The 15420-nt window shown below is 32.3% G+C and overlaps 1 protein-coding gene across 4 annotated transcripts in view; it reads right to left on the bottom strand.

The window, feature by feature from the left end:
* Nucleotides 1–15420, bottom strand: part of TLL1 (tolloid like 1) — a 165874-nt gene that overhangs the window by 68910 nt on the left and 81544 nt on the right. For all 4 annotated transcript variants that reach the window (XM_039876316.1, XM_039876317.1, XM_039876318.1 and 1 more), the window contains 5 exons: nt 14865–15017; nt 14224–14341; nt 9113–9291; nt 5747–5852; nt 172–296 (listed from right to left, as the gene is read on the bottom strand). In XM_039876316.1, coding sequence (XP_039732250.1) covers nt 172–296; nt 5747–5852; nt 9113–9291; nt 14224–14341; nt 14865–15017 — 681 coding nt within the window. The remainder of the gene's footprint in view (nt 1–171; nt 297–5746; nt 5853–9112; nt 9292–14223; nt 14342–14864; nt 15018–15420) is intronic.

Raw genomic sequence — 15420 nt, 5'->3', positions numbered from 1 at the left:
GTGTTCCAGAGTTCTCTCCTATTTCATTTTATGATTACTGACTTTGAACTGAATACGTCACTTGCCAGCATGGAAAGAGACAAGTAAACAGCTGAGCAAACCATGGCTTATTCATCTGGAAGAGCACACTCTGGCACAGTTACGCTTCTGTGTTTTCGTATGGTGCAATACCTGGACATCTATACAGCTTTCTTGCCTGTGCAATATCTCCTTTGCTTAAACGAGTTCTCTGACCAATTGCTGGACGTATGCCATTATCATCACGAGAGGGGAGGATAGTATCCAGAAACATCCCCCTGAAAAAAATTAGAAACAAGACACACATAAGTCAACAAATTAAGACAAATATATTCCTTAGAAGTATAAGATTATTTTTTTCAGACTAGAGTCAATCAAAGGGGAAATACATCGGTGTTGAGCTTTAAAAAGTGTGCCAGACTTTCATCAAAGTAAAAAAAAAAAAATTGTGTATTAAATGATAATCACTTTTTCCTTAGAAATTTATACTATGATTTTAAAAATCTGGAATTCTACACAGTCCCCACCAAGTACCCCATGGTTTTTGCTTTGGTCTCTCAAGCAGATCTAAGAACCGCTTAGATATCCAAGCTGTTAAACAGTTCTCCCTTATAGAGAAATATTTTCTTTAAGACAGCCTACAATAAACATTTTTGAGGTTATTAAAATTATAAAATTCAAATGAAATATACACATATGTGTATGTATATGTTAATTGTTTTAGTTAAACTATTAATTCTAAGAATACTTCTTCCAAGTATTACAGTATATGTTAAAAGAACAAGGAAAAACAAGAGTATCAGATTTTAATAAAACACTTTAAAACAAATTATTTTTGTGATACACACACATATAATATAAAATTTTCATACATATAGAGTAAAATTAATAAGCAAAAAAACCTTTAAGCAACACCCTAATAATGTTACGGTATAGATACTGAGTTGTTTTGTACCCAAGTCGTAATAGAAACTCATATTTTTCTTAATATGCATGACTAAAAATTCTGAATATAGTACACTGAGGACACAGTCTAATTTTGCAATAAGTATCTACATTTATAGCTCTAAAGGAAGTACTGTGCTTAAAAGTTAGATGGACTGGGAGGCTATTCCAAGTAATGAGAAGGATGAAGTGTGTATATGAGGATTTTCAAAAAGAGAGAAGCTTGCTATAAAAATATTTTAAATTAAAAAATACAATTGTAAAAAAAAATATTTTAAATTGGGATAAATGATGGGACACTCTTTCCAAAAGTTTCAAATAAATAAGTGTATTTAAGTTATAAGTTAAAAGAACAATATTTTTGGCTCTAATAATTCCTTCCTTCAAGAAACATTTACTAAACATTGTTTATAGGTCTAGATTTATAGCAGTAAACAAAAGACACAAAAATTTCTCCTCTTGTGATTCTCAGATTCTGATGGGGAGAGAAAGACATTAAACAGAAGAATGATAACTGAGATAGTGAAAATACTATGAAGAAAAATAAAGAAGATAGACATTGATTGTCCAGTGATGGACTTTTAAATAGAGTGATCAAAGAAAAACTCACTTGGAAGTTGACATTTCAACCAAACATGAAGAAAGTGAAGGTTAGGACAACATGGGTAACTGGGAGCAGAGAGTCTCAGAGAGAAACAACAAGAAATGCAACAGCCCAGAAATGGGAAGACCCCTATCTAAAGCGTCTGAGTGTCAGAAAATTTATCTTTTAGCCTGAGGAAACCTGTTAATATCTGGAAGATGATAAACAGAAGAATGACAGGATCTATAAGTAATACATGACTAACCTCCCTAGCTTCTTGGTAAAGATAATGATCTTTATATAAAACCAGATAACTCAAATGGAGAATGGAACTCTTTAAAGCAAAATCTACATATCTACAGAACTCCATATGGGTACCAGCTGAGAAGGGAGGGAGAGAGAACTAATGACTTAGGAGAACTGACCGTCAAAAGTGAGAGCTTAATAAGATGCAACTCAGGCTAAGCCAGTGCAATTGAAAGGGAAGTTGAGCCAAAGGGTGACAATGACAAACGCCACCCCTCATCTATGCTGCATGAATTAACAGATTATTAAGTAAGTAAATCCAAACTGATGAAGTGTTATAATTTCTGTAGTATTTAGTACTAATAAAATATTCACTATTTTCTATTTCTTAAAACAGATTTGTAGTCTTTGAAAAGTTTTTTTCCCCAGTTTTCAAAAGAGATTCAATTTTAAAAGGTCAAGTACATCTTAAAGTGTACATATTCAAAGCCAGACAATAGAATAATTAATTGCGACTCATTCTGTCTACCGAGGTAACCTGCCTTTCATTCAGAAGGGGGTCAGTCACCCATTCTTTTGTTCTTTCTGTGGTCAGGAAGTTAACTATTCTCTCTGTTGACATCCAGGCCATTAAGCAATGCAGATTCTTCCTGAACACTCTCTGTAAGGCACGATCAATAAGCCAGGGACATATCACAGAGGGCTTCAATTACTAATCTTCATTTGTTCTACATTAGGAGAGTGAGCTATGTTTTTTAAGAAAGTATAAAATTTTACAATTCTTTTACTAATGAAAAATGGGTAGTCCCAGTTAGCAAGCATCTACATTACATATTATGTGTACATATGAAAGCCCTATATGTCTAGCCCTATTCTTCCCAAAAGTCCCTAAATCTGCTGATGAGCTATATTTATGAAAATGACTAAAAGTTTTATAGACTCCATAGGTCTAGAATAGAAGAAACTGTAAAACTTCAAATATTTACATTAACAGAATGAAGGACAAAACCACGTGCTCAACTAATTGATGCAGAAAAAGCATTTGACAAAACTCGACACACTTTCATAATGAAAGTACTCAAAAAACGAGGAATAGACAAGAACTAACTCAACATAATAAAGACCATATGTGAAAAGCCTACAGCTAACATCATATTTAATGGTGAAAAACTGAAAGCTTTTCATCTAAGATCAAGAGTAAGGCAAGACTGCTTGCTCTTATCACTTCTATTCAACACAGTATTGGAAGTTCTAGCCAGACCAATTAGGAAAGAAAAAGAAGTAAAAGGCATCCAAATTGGAAAGAAATAAGTAAAATTATCTGTTTGCAAGATTTTATATGCAGAAAACCCTAAAGAGTCTACCAAAAGAGCTATCAGACCTAATGAACAAATTCAGCACAGTTTAAAAATTCAAAATCAACATACAAAAAAAAGTTGTATTTCTATATAATGATGAACAATCCAAAGAGAAAATTTTAAAAAAATTACATTTGAAATAGCACCAAAAAGAATAAAATACTTAAGAATAAACCAAACTAAGAATGTGAAAGACTTGTACGCTACATGCTATAATACACTGCTGAAAGAAATTAAAGAAGACATAAATAAATAGAAGACATTCCATGTTTATGAATTGGATGACTTAATTTGTTAAGAACTCCATAGACTCAAAATGATCTACAGATTCAACACAACTCCAACGGGATAGATTGCAGAAATAGAAATACAATAGTCCTAAAATAAATATGGAATCTCACAGGACTTCAAATAGCTAAAAAATTTTGAAAGATGGATAAAAATTATGTCATATACATACAATAAAATATTATTGAGCCTTAAAAAGGAAAAGAAAAACCCTGTCACATGCTAGACTACATGGATGAACCTTGAGTACTTGTGCCAAGTGAAATAAGAGAAAATAAGACAGTAAGAGAAAAACAAATACTGTATGATTCCACTTAATGAGGTGTCTAAAGTAGCCAAATTCATAGAAACAGCAAGTGGAACAATGGTATCAGGGACTGCAGGGAGGAGAGGATGAGCAGTTGCTTAACGGGCATAGGGTTTCAGCTTCGCATGATGAATAAGTTCTGGATATCTGTCTCACAACCCTGCAAATGTACTAAACACTGCTGAGGGTGTACATATAAAAATGGTTAAGATGGTAAATTGTATGCTGTGTGTTTTTCACCAGTAGAGAAAGAGAGAGAAACTTCGAATACTTTGGAGGTGATGACTGAGAAGTGTTGAGAAGTGTGCCAAATATTTTCTCCTGAAATTCAGTGATTTAAATATATGTATGAGTTAGTGAACATCCTCTTAAAAATCAAAGCAATAAAATAATGTTAATTGGATCAATTCTGACAGTTATATATGGTTACTTTCACTATAGAAATACAAGTTTATTAGGAAAACTGAATAGAATAATCTTAAAACAATTAGACAAAATAATAGGTCAAGGCTGGCTGGCATGCAACACCAAGGCGGCAGGGGGGTTGAGCATTGGACTGCAGGCAGTAATAGCAGATAGTTTATGGGGAAAAAAAGCAATTTAAACATGTAAAATAACTACAGAATGAGGAGAAATACATATTTTAAACTTTGGTACAGATTCATCAGCTATCAAGGATAAAAAGAATAAATTATTTTCTCCACTTTCCAGTACTTCCTGTGTTCCAAAGAATCAAAACACAGTTTAATTCTAAATAACGTACTTCAGCAGCATACAAGAGCTGCCTTGCTGAACCAGGACCCAAATCCCCATTTGTTACATGTTTCTATAAAAAATTAAATCCTAAGCACTGACCTAAAAATAAATTTTTATAACTCCTTAAGAGTCATTTTAGACCAAATTTATAGGAGTATTTCTATCAAAACCTCAATTCAATTCCAGACACAATAAGTATTTCAATACTTATTATATTTGAATATATATGTATGAGTATATATGTATATGTATATATGTGTATATATACCTGAGAAGAAAATAATTTAAAAAATTTTTAACATTTAGTTTTTAATAATAAAATTTGGTCTTTTCAAAAAAGCATAATTTAAAAATGAATCCAAGTATAAGTAATTCATTTATGCATTCTTCTTTATTTTTTACCAAGTATATTTTTTAAAGGAGGGGTTAATTTGATTTTTTTATCTTTCTCTTGATTCTACATTTAGAAACAGATGTTGATGAATTGTGATATAGACAAATATGTGCCAAAAGAATGAGTTGGAATAGACATGAGTATAAAACGAGTATAAAATGAGAAAAAGGGATGACTTCAGTGGTTTAACAGTTCCAAATTCCTTACCTGGGAACTGCTTGCTTTATGACATCATCTTTAGAATAAAGTAATCGAAATCCAAATTTATTGCATTCTTTAAAAATAGAATTCCATCACTAATAAAATAATTTTAAGGTCGAGAAATGATAAATTTCTAAATTATACATAGTAAAATATCTTCCTAACATGTTCTTTGAGAATTAAATCACTATAGCAATTTTTGAGTATAACTAGTACTTGAGCTATAGAAAGTACACAGTGGAAAACACAAGTCACATAGAAAATATGACATTCCAACTCAATGACCAAGTACCCTACTTGACTCGTGAATGCCTAATTTTCATTAAATAATGATTTGCCAATATAACGTGCTGAATGGTTTGATCATCATTTTAATTGATTTTTTTATGATCTAGTAATATAGAAGAGTTTAAATACTTTGTATTGTTTAAATTTTTACTTTGAATTTACGTATTTCATGGGAAATATGAAAGTATGTTTTTAAAACCTCAAATGCCTGGTGAAGACTATAAATGTTGATGAAGTATTTTTGGACTTTGCGGTAGCAATATTTGAAAATGTTTCTAGTTGCTAATGTTAGGCATAGTTTTGTGAGGACCCACACGGAGGAAAGTAATTAAAAGTCAAAAGGTATAACCTGAGACTCCAACCTTGAGAAGGTGTTCCTGGCATAGTGCATGATACTGTCAAAATCATATCTTTCTCCCAGTGAGTTCACTTCTCCAGGCTCCATCTTCAGAAAATTGTACTCTTGACCTAAGAATCAGGCACAAATAACATTTCAGAAGCCTTCTAACAGAGAAGAGAACAAAAGAGCTCTTGAGAGGCCTACATCTTTTCTTTACTAAATGGCTTATCTTCAGGCAAGTTGTAATTACATACTAACACCCAGGTTGTGCAAAAGTATCCACCCAGTACCATTGTGTTTACTTAATATCACAACGAAAGAGTAATACTGAATAATCATTAAAAAGTTAATTTTGGCAAAAAGGTGGATTGCCAAAAGCATACCTTAGGTTTGTTTTCTATGTATATTCTTTTATGTTTTCATATTTGTTTCTTTAAAATCTTAGTGGTTTTTTTTTTTTCTGGAGGAATGATTAAGAAAAAGTTACATTTTTGTTAATGAGTTTACGACCTTTCTCGTATGATTGCATTTACCAAGACCAACAAAATTTATTTTCTTATTTGCTTTATAATTCTTTCTACAAAACACTGACAAAAAATATGAAATAATGTTTGTATGTACACACAACACAGCAGACTTCAGCTATGTGATTTCATTCAAAACTGAAACAAGATTCTTTTTGATTAATCTACTCTAAGCTCTACTTGGAGAGCATTTTTGATCAAAAAGAGTATACTTCAAAATAATAAGCCTCCTTCTCGAAGTCATATTCTAAAATGGAGTAAAGTATCTAATTCTTATACAAATTTGGCACCTATCATAGTCACTAATTTTGCATATAACCGTGAAACTAAAGTCTGCACTTGTTAGACGTTGCCCTTGAATAACACTTGATCTTAAGTTTCTGTGCTGGGGCAAGTCATAAATTTGTTGAAGATTAATCTCTAACATGGACTTTTTCATACTAGAATTGCACTGCTATAGTAGTTCCAAATACTCAAGTAATCTCATTCAATAAATTATTTTCTCTAATGGCCTGAATGTTGAGTCAACAAAAGTTTGAATAGCTATAACTAGCTTAGTACTGCATAAGGCATTACATATTTATACACTATTTATACACTTCTTGTTTGTTTTAGGTACGTATTTATTTATGTTAAACCAGAGTCCTATTTTTAAGAGTAAAAATCATTCTCGAAAGTTATTCTCTTATAAATTTTTTGGTCCACATAATAGAGGAAAATTAGTAAGTGTTTAACAGAAAACTTCTTCTCATTTAATTACTAATTGAACTATTTTTCAGAAATACAATTTCTTTTTTTTCTCTCCTAATGATATAAAATAAACCTTAATATCTGTCTCAGGACTTAGCATCTTCTATTTTGGGAGTAATAAATTTTCTTTACTTCTCTTTGATAATCAACATTACAGATTATTTCATCGTTTTTGAAATGATCTCCTCTCTGAGACATCACATTCATTTATTTTCTACCTCTTAGACCAAACCTTCTTAGATTTTGGGGGGATTTTCTATAAAATCCTGCTTTAAATATTAGTATTCCCCATTTTCTATCCTCAATCTTATTTTCATTTCCCTCGAGTATTTCTCTCCACAGTCAAATTCAATATCAAATTTCTATCCTACATATATCCTAAAGTTCAGACTCATCTTTCCTTTGTCCGTGAAGCATCTTGACTTGGAGCATCTCAACTTGGATCATCCAAACGCTTCTCAAACTCAATAATATGCTAAATGAAATGATTATTCATCTTTCTCCCTCTCAAAAATATATTGCTTTGTCCATATTACTTAATTTTATGGTGCCATCATTCATACTGTTGCTTAAAAATAAAAACGTGAAGATTTCCCCTCATATGATGATGTTCCTCCCAAAATATTTTTGAAAGATTATGCCCTCTTATTCCTCTTGACCTGTGCTACTTTAACTGAGGGCTTAGTCATCTCATAAACTACTTTTTAAAGTTTCGGACAAATTTCCCTGACTTCAGGTTCATCCTCCCCTTCCCTACTTCTCCATTCTCAGTTAATAATCCCCAAAATCAAAGAATTATTTTCTTTTTTTTAAATCTGAGCTCGTTCACTTTCAATCTTTCAATTATTCTGCAGTAGTTAAAGTATAAAATCTAAGTTCCCTAGCTTCATATAGATCCCCTATAATCTAATCTCCCTAGGCCATCACCAATTAATCCCCTCGACTCCCTTGTAACTAACCATAGCCACAATAGGAAAATATAAATGATTCAATTTTATGTATTTATAGCTTTGATTATGCTGTTTTTTTCAGCTTAGAAATTCCATCACTCTTCTGTGCACTTAGAATGCATCTACTTTACTTCTGAATTTCAGGTCCATTGTGACATGTCCCTTGACTCTCCAAGGTACATTTTATCATATCTTGTATGGACTCTATGCTACTTTCAACATATGACTATTGTTACTTTTCTTACTCACTTCCAATTATTTATATATATGTACATATCCCACACTGAGCTTTATATTTTTCATGACAATATTACTAACATCTAATAGTGCCTCAAGAAATAATTGGCACCGAATATGTAATGAGCAAATAAATAGATCAAAGCTGTTAATTACAGGAAATTCTAAAAAATTTGATGGTTGTAACTTGAAATTGGCTATGAATAAGTAAATTAAGACACATTTTTAATTTGCTCATACTTGAAATACATACTATCTTATAAGGCAGTTCCAATCAATGAGATTTTTCTTTCATCAATTGAAAGGTACTCATCTTTATAAATTTATGAACATTAAAACAAATAAAAAGCTTTAAAATGAGATTTATCACACATCAACTATCAAAGAAAATTAAATTTTCATTATGTATTATATTTCACATTCTTAAGAATTTGTCTTTAGGGTAGTCAAGGTTAAGAGAAATCTCACAGAAACTATTTGGTCTATCCTGGAAATGACTCCTTTGCCTTAAATTTTCTCTAGGAATCGCCCCTAGTATAATACAGATTCCTATAGTAGCATCACATTTAATGGAAACCCTGGACTCTTTCTAAATTCCTGTAGCATAAATTATAGAACAAGTATAGAAAATACTATAAAAAATATTTAATAATATGAATTTATGATTCAATAGCCTATATCTATTCTTAGGAAACACAGAAGTTTGGAAATGAAACAGCGAAATCTTAAGAAAAAATAACAAGCCTGAAAAAACATATAAGATCAATTAAAAAAAATCGAGGGTATTTTTTAATCAAGCAAAACGTTGATTCTATCATATCAAAAAAGTCAGTTCACATTTTTGAAGAAGCTAAATGACAAATAGTATAAACGCAACTAAAAGATAGTCAGTCAACCTTAAACCCAACATATTCTGAAGCCTCTCACCTGGCTGGATGTTTTCTCTTATGATAGTTACATGGTTATCTCTATCTGGTCTCGTGTGTTCATGCCAAAAGCCTATCACATGGCCCAGTTCATGAACAACAATTCCAAATTTATCACAGTTCTTGCCAATAGAGATCGCCTGAGGTCCATTTCCCCGCCGACCTACATAGGAACAGCATCTGGAATAAAGCAGAAAGAGGAGATGGTGGTGGAAAGGGAGACGCTGTATGAATTACAACATGATGAAACTTTTGTAAAGAATTGTAGTAAAGTCCAACACATTTAGAGGCAGAACAGCATTTCATTATCAAATATGGCTAATTTCTAGTATCCTGGTAAATTGATATACAAAAAAAGTGCCTCTAAACAATCACTTAAAGTGCCTTTATATGAACTCACATAGCATAAATTATTGCCTTAAGTCATTTTTAGGAGTAGAAGATAAATTAGAGAATAAAATACTTATTGATTATTTTGTGCTATTATACATATAATTAAACTCAAGACTTATCAACTCAAAAAAAAAAAAGACTTATACAATCCATCTAAACTATTATATTACTTTGTCAATATGATTATCTGGCAATAATCTATTATTTCAGTATTAAATATAAAAACAAAGTTTATCTTTCCTCTTTAAAAAAAAACAGAATTAAATGTATTTATGAAAAATGTTGGTTAATCAAAAAAAGGAATTACTTTTCTTACTCATGGGAGATTTCTTTTTAAGAAGAAAACTTTTAAAAGAAGTCAATTGAGGAAAATTAGTTTCAAAAGGTGAATTATCTAAGTTAATGGTTAACTGGTGAAGAAAAAATGACAACTGATAAGAATATGATATTTATGAGATTGTTTCAAATGATCAGGTTGATATTTAAGTGTGACATTCTATTTTACCTTTTGAAAGAATCTCCTGGACTCTCAAAATGTGAAACATCCACGGTATCTTTCTGCAAATTGCAAATTTTTCTCAATTTTTTGACATTTATACATATTCGATGATGTTTTTCTACTCAAAATATAGAAGTTCCATTTATTCGTTTTGCGTGCATATGTGTGTGCACACATACGTGTGTGAGAGAGTGCATGAGAGAGGGCACACACATGTGCAAGGGTGGGCACACAGAGACATCCACTTTAAAATATGTTTTAAATGGTATAATAATATAGTAATTACAATACATATATAAATAAAAATATCTAAAACTTCGATAATTAAAGTTTACATTAAAATAGCTTATCAATAGGACCATTCCTCCAGATAGCAATAAGAAGGCACTAAATAATTGGTGTTGAATAGTTGAAAATCACGATGCACCAGACACCAAACACCTCTTCTATTTTATTAAATGAAAAGAGAAAATCGCCAAAAATTAATTTCCCAAATGATTAAAAGAAATTTCAACTAATTTCAGTTCCCAGAGTAAGTATATTTAATCATCCTTTTGATTGCTCACAAATACAAACTGTCATTCTAATTGTTTTGTAAGCTTTTAAATGCCTAAGCATTTTAACCTACACCATGCTAGTTAAATGAACTAATTTGACTTATTCATGAATCTATTATAAGTTAATTAAGCTTAACAAATCAATCATAGAAAGACAAATAACTGGTACACAAAAAATCATGGAATTGTGTTTTTACCGCCAGATATTTTTTTTCTAAAACAGTATGTTGTACTCTATACATAGTTACTTATTATATACCTAATATTAGTTAAGTATTAGATGTTGAAAAACACAAAAATTGCAGATTTTAGATTTAAACGGAAACATTTGCTACCACATAGCAACAGTAACAAAACTGAAATACCTAATAATTGTGTGGTAACTAAATTACCCATATTCAGTCATTCTTGCTGAATATACCCCACAGGTTATATTCATAGAAGAAAGAACTCTGCTTTCAAAATCCTGGAGATAGTCAAGGCATGTGGTCAATTTATTTAATCGAAAACACCTTTTTTTTTTTTTACCATCATTTCACCCATAGCCCTTTCCAATAAATAAGATAGGGTCCCATAATGAAAAGCAAAACTACATTTGACACTTTTTACAATGGTCCTGTGAAAGTAAAAAAAAAACAGTTGTAGTTTGACCCCTGACATACTAATTATTACCATGGCATAATTGCTTCAGCTGACTAATATAGGCTCTTTCTTTCACTTAGCAGAAAATCTAAAGTACTTAAAAAATACTGTAAGATCCGACATGATCTTCACACACAAACATCTTACCATACAGATGTCATCTCTTACTATTGCCCCTGTCACTCTACTCAAACCATGCGGTCCTTGCTGTGCCTTGAGCATGCAGGAGTGTTTGTGCTCATAGCCTTTTTGCTGCTTATTCCCTCTGCCAAGAACTCTGTTATCCCAGATAGCCATATGTCTCATTTCCTCATCTTTGCACAAATGTTCTCTATCATACTTAGATTGCTTTGCTTTTTGTCCTAAAATTTATGGTCTATTATTACATTTTACATTTAATTTATTTTCATGTTTTTGTTTTTCTGCCTCCCCACCCTAGAATGTAAGCTTTCTGTGCTTTGTTCACTGTTGCATCTCTAGCCCCTAGAATATAGCCTTGCACATAGTAGAGCTCAATAGGTACAGAGAACAGATGGGTGGCTGCCAGAGTGAGGGACTAGAGTGTGGGAGAAACTCATGAGAGGGTTATAAGCTACAAAATTCTTTGGAGGAATTAGTTATTGCACTAATGACATGTATTTTTGCAAAATAATGATTTCCAGTTATAAGATAAATAAGTTCCAAGGCTGTAAAGTACATGTTCTTTAATAGTTCTTTAAATTCTTACAGCCTTCTATTTTAGGATTACACACAATGTACTTTAGCCAATGTGTAAGTTTTCAACATTTCCTTGGTCTCTACTTGTAAAGCAATGTGCTGGGTGTTGTGATGGCCACGGAGATAAGCTACCTGCCCTCATCACTGTTGAAGGTAGACAGCTGAACCAGCAGTGGAAATGTAACTATTATAGCCGTGGACGGAGCAAAGTCCCACTCTGGGCAGCTCAGAAATGAGTGAGAATAAAACATCTGAAAGATTTCCAGCGGTGAAAAAGAAAAGTAAAGGTATTTCAAGCAACTAAGATATCACAAGCAAAAACACAGAGAAATGATAGTGAATGAGGAAAAAATAATTGAGCAAGATAAAACAAGTGAAATATAAAACTTTGAAAAGAACTAAATGAATAAAAGAAAATGAATATAAATATGAATTTGTTATAAACAGAAATTAAACAATAAAATAAAAAGCAATTAGTACTTTAGATGTTTACAAAATCGAAGAGTGGGAAAGAAGAAAGACGTAGTGATCTAAATACATCATGTATTTAGAAATATGTCAGCTGTGCTATATCCGGTCCTATTAGACACCAGAAGGAAAAAAGGACAGTTTAGATATGGATTTTTAAATATGAAATAGACATGAAGAACTAGGAGGCTTTCGAAAGTAACCGAACCATATCAAGTTAAAATTAGAAAAATTTAGAAGAAAACATTGCTTGAATAAGTCATAACTAAAAATTTGTGGCACTATTGACAAACGTATAAAAGGTAATAATGTATAATTTTTGTTAATGTCACTCAGGGCCAAATTAAAATCCATTACTTTAAAGTTAAGTTAAATAACCTAGGAAAATATGGTAGCACAAAGCCAGATGACAATCACTTCCATACCTACTAAAATACATCTTTCCTCCCCCAAAATACATGTCATTAATGCAAGAACTAATTCCTCCAAAGAACTTAAGCATTTCTTTTTATTTTTCTATATTAACTATACTGGAAGATATTCAAATAACTGATTAGAGAAATATTCTCCTTGTGAAAGAATTTCAGGTAATAAACGTAGAAGGAATAAAAAAAAGAACATAAGAAAATCACTATTTTGTAATGATGGGAACTTTACCTGGCTGTCACCGCTTGAATGTACTAATCAATTGTGGCATCACTAAAGTGGCAGGTCCAGGCACATGGACCTCCTGATGTGATGCAGTGTAGACAGTACACCTTATCAAATATTTTTACCAAATAAACAAAAATTGAAGTTGGATTTAAACAACTATTTAAATATAAGTTCCAATGAACTGGAATACAGGAGTGAGAAGTTTGAAAACTTTCACAATAAAAAGTATTTCAAAGTATACAGCATTGCTTGAAGAACCACTATTACTGTAGCTTGGCTAGATTATGGGATTTGTGGAGAGATGTGGTGGCATAAGAATCTGTAAACGGAAGTTGTGGTAAGTTCATGGCATTCCTTAAATGTTATATCAAGGAATTTGGATTTTATTCTCAGGCTAGCATTTCCCAAAATGTGTTCCAAGAGACCGAAGTATGTTTTTTATAAGGGTGAGATGGGTATATTCTCTTTTGAAATAAGCTTACAGAGCACTGTATTCTCTAAGCCTTTGAATTGGTCAAACACTAATAATGCGTATTGGCAGACTGCCATAGAAACAGCTATCTAAATTTCGCACAGCATTTTCACAACTTATAGAACAGTTGTTTTGGAGAGAGAGATAGTCGTTACCACTCTGTAAGAAGCAAATCTAGTAAACATCATTATAATAGGAAGAAACACTAAAGAATTTCAAAAAATGTGGTTTCTGGCTGTGACCAGTATTTTATGAAGCTAATTCTAGTAGCAGTGAATTGGTGAGACAAAACAGGAGAGCTATTGGAATAGACTAGGTGTGAAATGACATAAATGGACCAGGGCACATGGAACAGAAGCGGAAACTAAAAGACATAGTGAATATCAATAGACACTTACTGCATAGATTTTAGAGAAAGCACAACAGAATCACTAGGCAATGAATGATACTGAAGTTTCTAACTCAGGTAAGTGAGACATTGGCAATGTCATTGTATAGTTAGAACACGAAAGTGGCTGAGGGGAAAGAGGAATACACTTGAGGTAGATGCACAAAGATCTGTGATCAAAGAATATACTTATTGAAAATATAATAATTTCTTATGTAAAATTCATACTGTCTCATGGGCAAAATAGTAAGCAAATTGTAGGAAATGAATCCTACCTGTGGATTTACTTAATTTACTAAAGTCATTCCCTGTTTCCACTTACCCACATGGCCTGTATGTAAATACAATGTAACTCTCTTCATCGCTTCTTTCAATGAAAGTCACACATGTGTGCTTTTCCCAGTGCCTCATGGCCTGCTTGAACATGGCTCGCTGGCTGCCTGGAAAAATGGTGCAACATTACTAAAACAGTGTCTGCCTCAGAGACAGGTGCTAGATGCTGGCTCCTCCATCACTAGTCTGGCTGGGCAATTCGGATGTCACCACTGTCATCAACCAAACACTAGCCTAAGAACACCACGAGTGAGTCGTCGTTAAGAAAGGACACTCACTCTATAATCGGAAGGTTAGAGCTTACTATGTGTACAAATATGTGTGCACAAGGCTCTATAAATGGACAGACATTCTTCCTGTCAGTTGAAGAGAAATCGGCCTCCAGATTTAATGGGCACATTTAAAAGTCAGTTTAAAAACCAGAACAGTACTTGAGACTCTTAGAACTCAAGACTAAAGATGTTTTTCAATTATAGCACATTCTATACTAACAAATGAGGTGAGGAGATTATTTCTCAAGTTTGATTTAATAGTATGTTTTATAAATTAATATTTTATAAAAATGTACTCTTAATCTGAATGCTAATTATTTATTTCTTTTTTACAATAGACAGGCTGGGAGTATCTTACCAGTGAAGTTGCCTCCTATAACATATGGAATAACGCCTCCAGGCCATATTCTGTCTGTTCTTGACGTAGCAGCTCTAGGAACTCGATTTTTCTCATTTTGCCCTGAGAATTTTAGAGGTACTTTTTCCTTAACTGTGTTGTTTGGCTCCAAGCCTGCAGTGACATTTAAAAGATTCTGTGAAACAGAGTCCTCGGTCAGGAAATCATTTACCTCTTAAAGGACAAAAGTTAAAATGTCTTATTTACATATTTGTATAAGTATGCCTGAAGTCAAAACGCATCAAAGAAAAGCTTCGTGTACATTACATACTAGAAGAAAGCATTAAAATATTTAAGTATTTCATGTCAAAATACCATTTCTTATTGCTCTCTGAGCAAATTTTGATGAATTTTCATACATCAGCCTGTAGCAGATAGAAGTCAGGGAGACTTGTAGGCGACAGAAAAATTCTTTTACGTAAGGATTCTACTTTACTAGATCACTAAGAAATTCACCACCAGAATAAAACAGACATTGTTATAAAGTCCTATGCTATTCAAAACTCTTTTTACTCCT

The sequence above is a fragment of the Pteropus medius genome, unplaced genomic scaffold (assembly GCF_902729225.1).
Source record: "Pteropus medius unplaced genomic scaffold, Ma_sr-lr_union100, whole genome shotgun sequence".
NCBI lineage: Eukaryota > Metazoa > Chordata > Mammalia > Chiroptera > Pteropodidae > Pteropus > Pteropus medius.
This window is presented reverse-complemented; position numbering and strand designations above follow the sequence as displayed.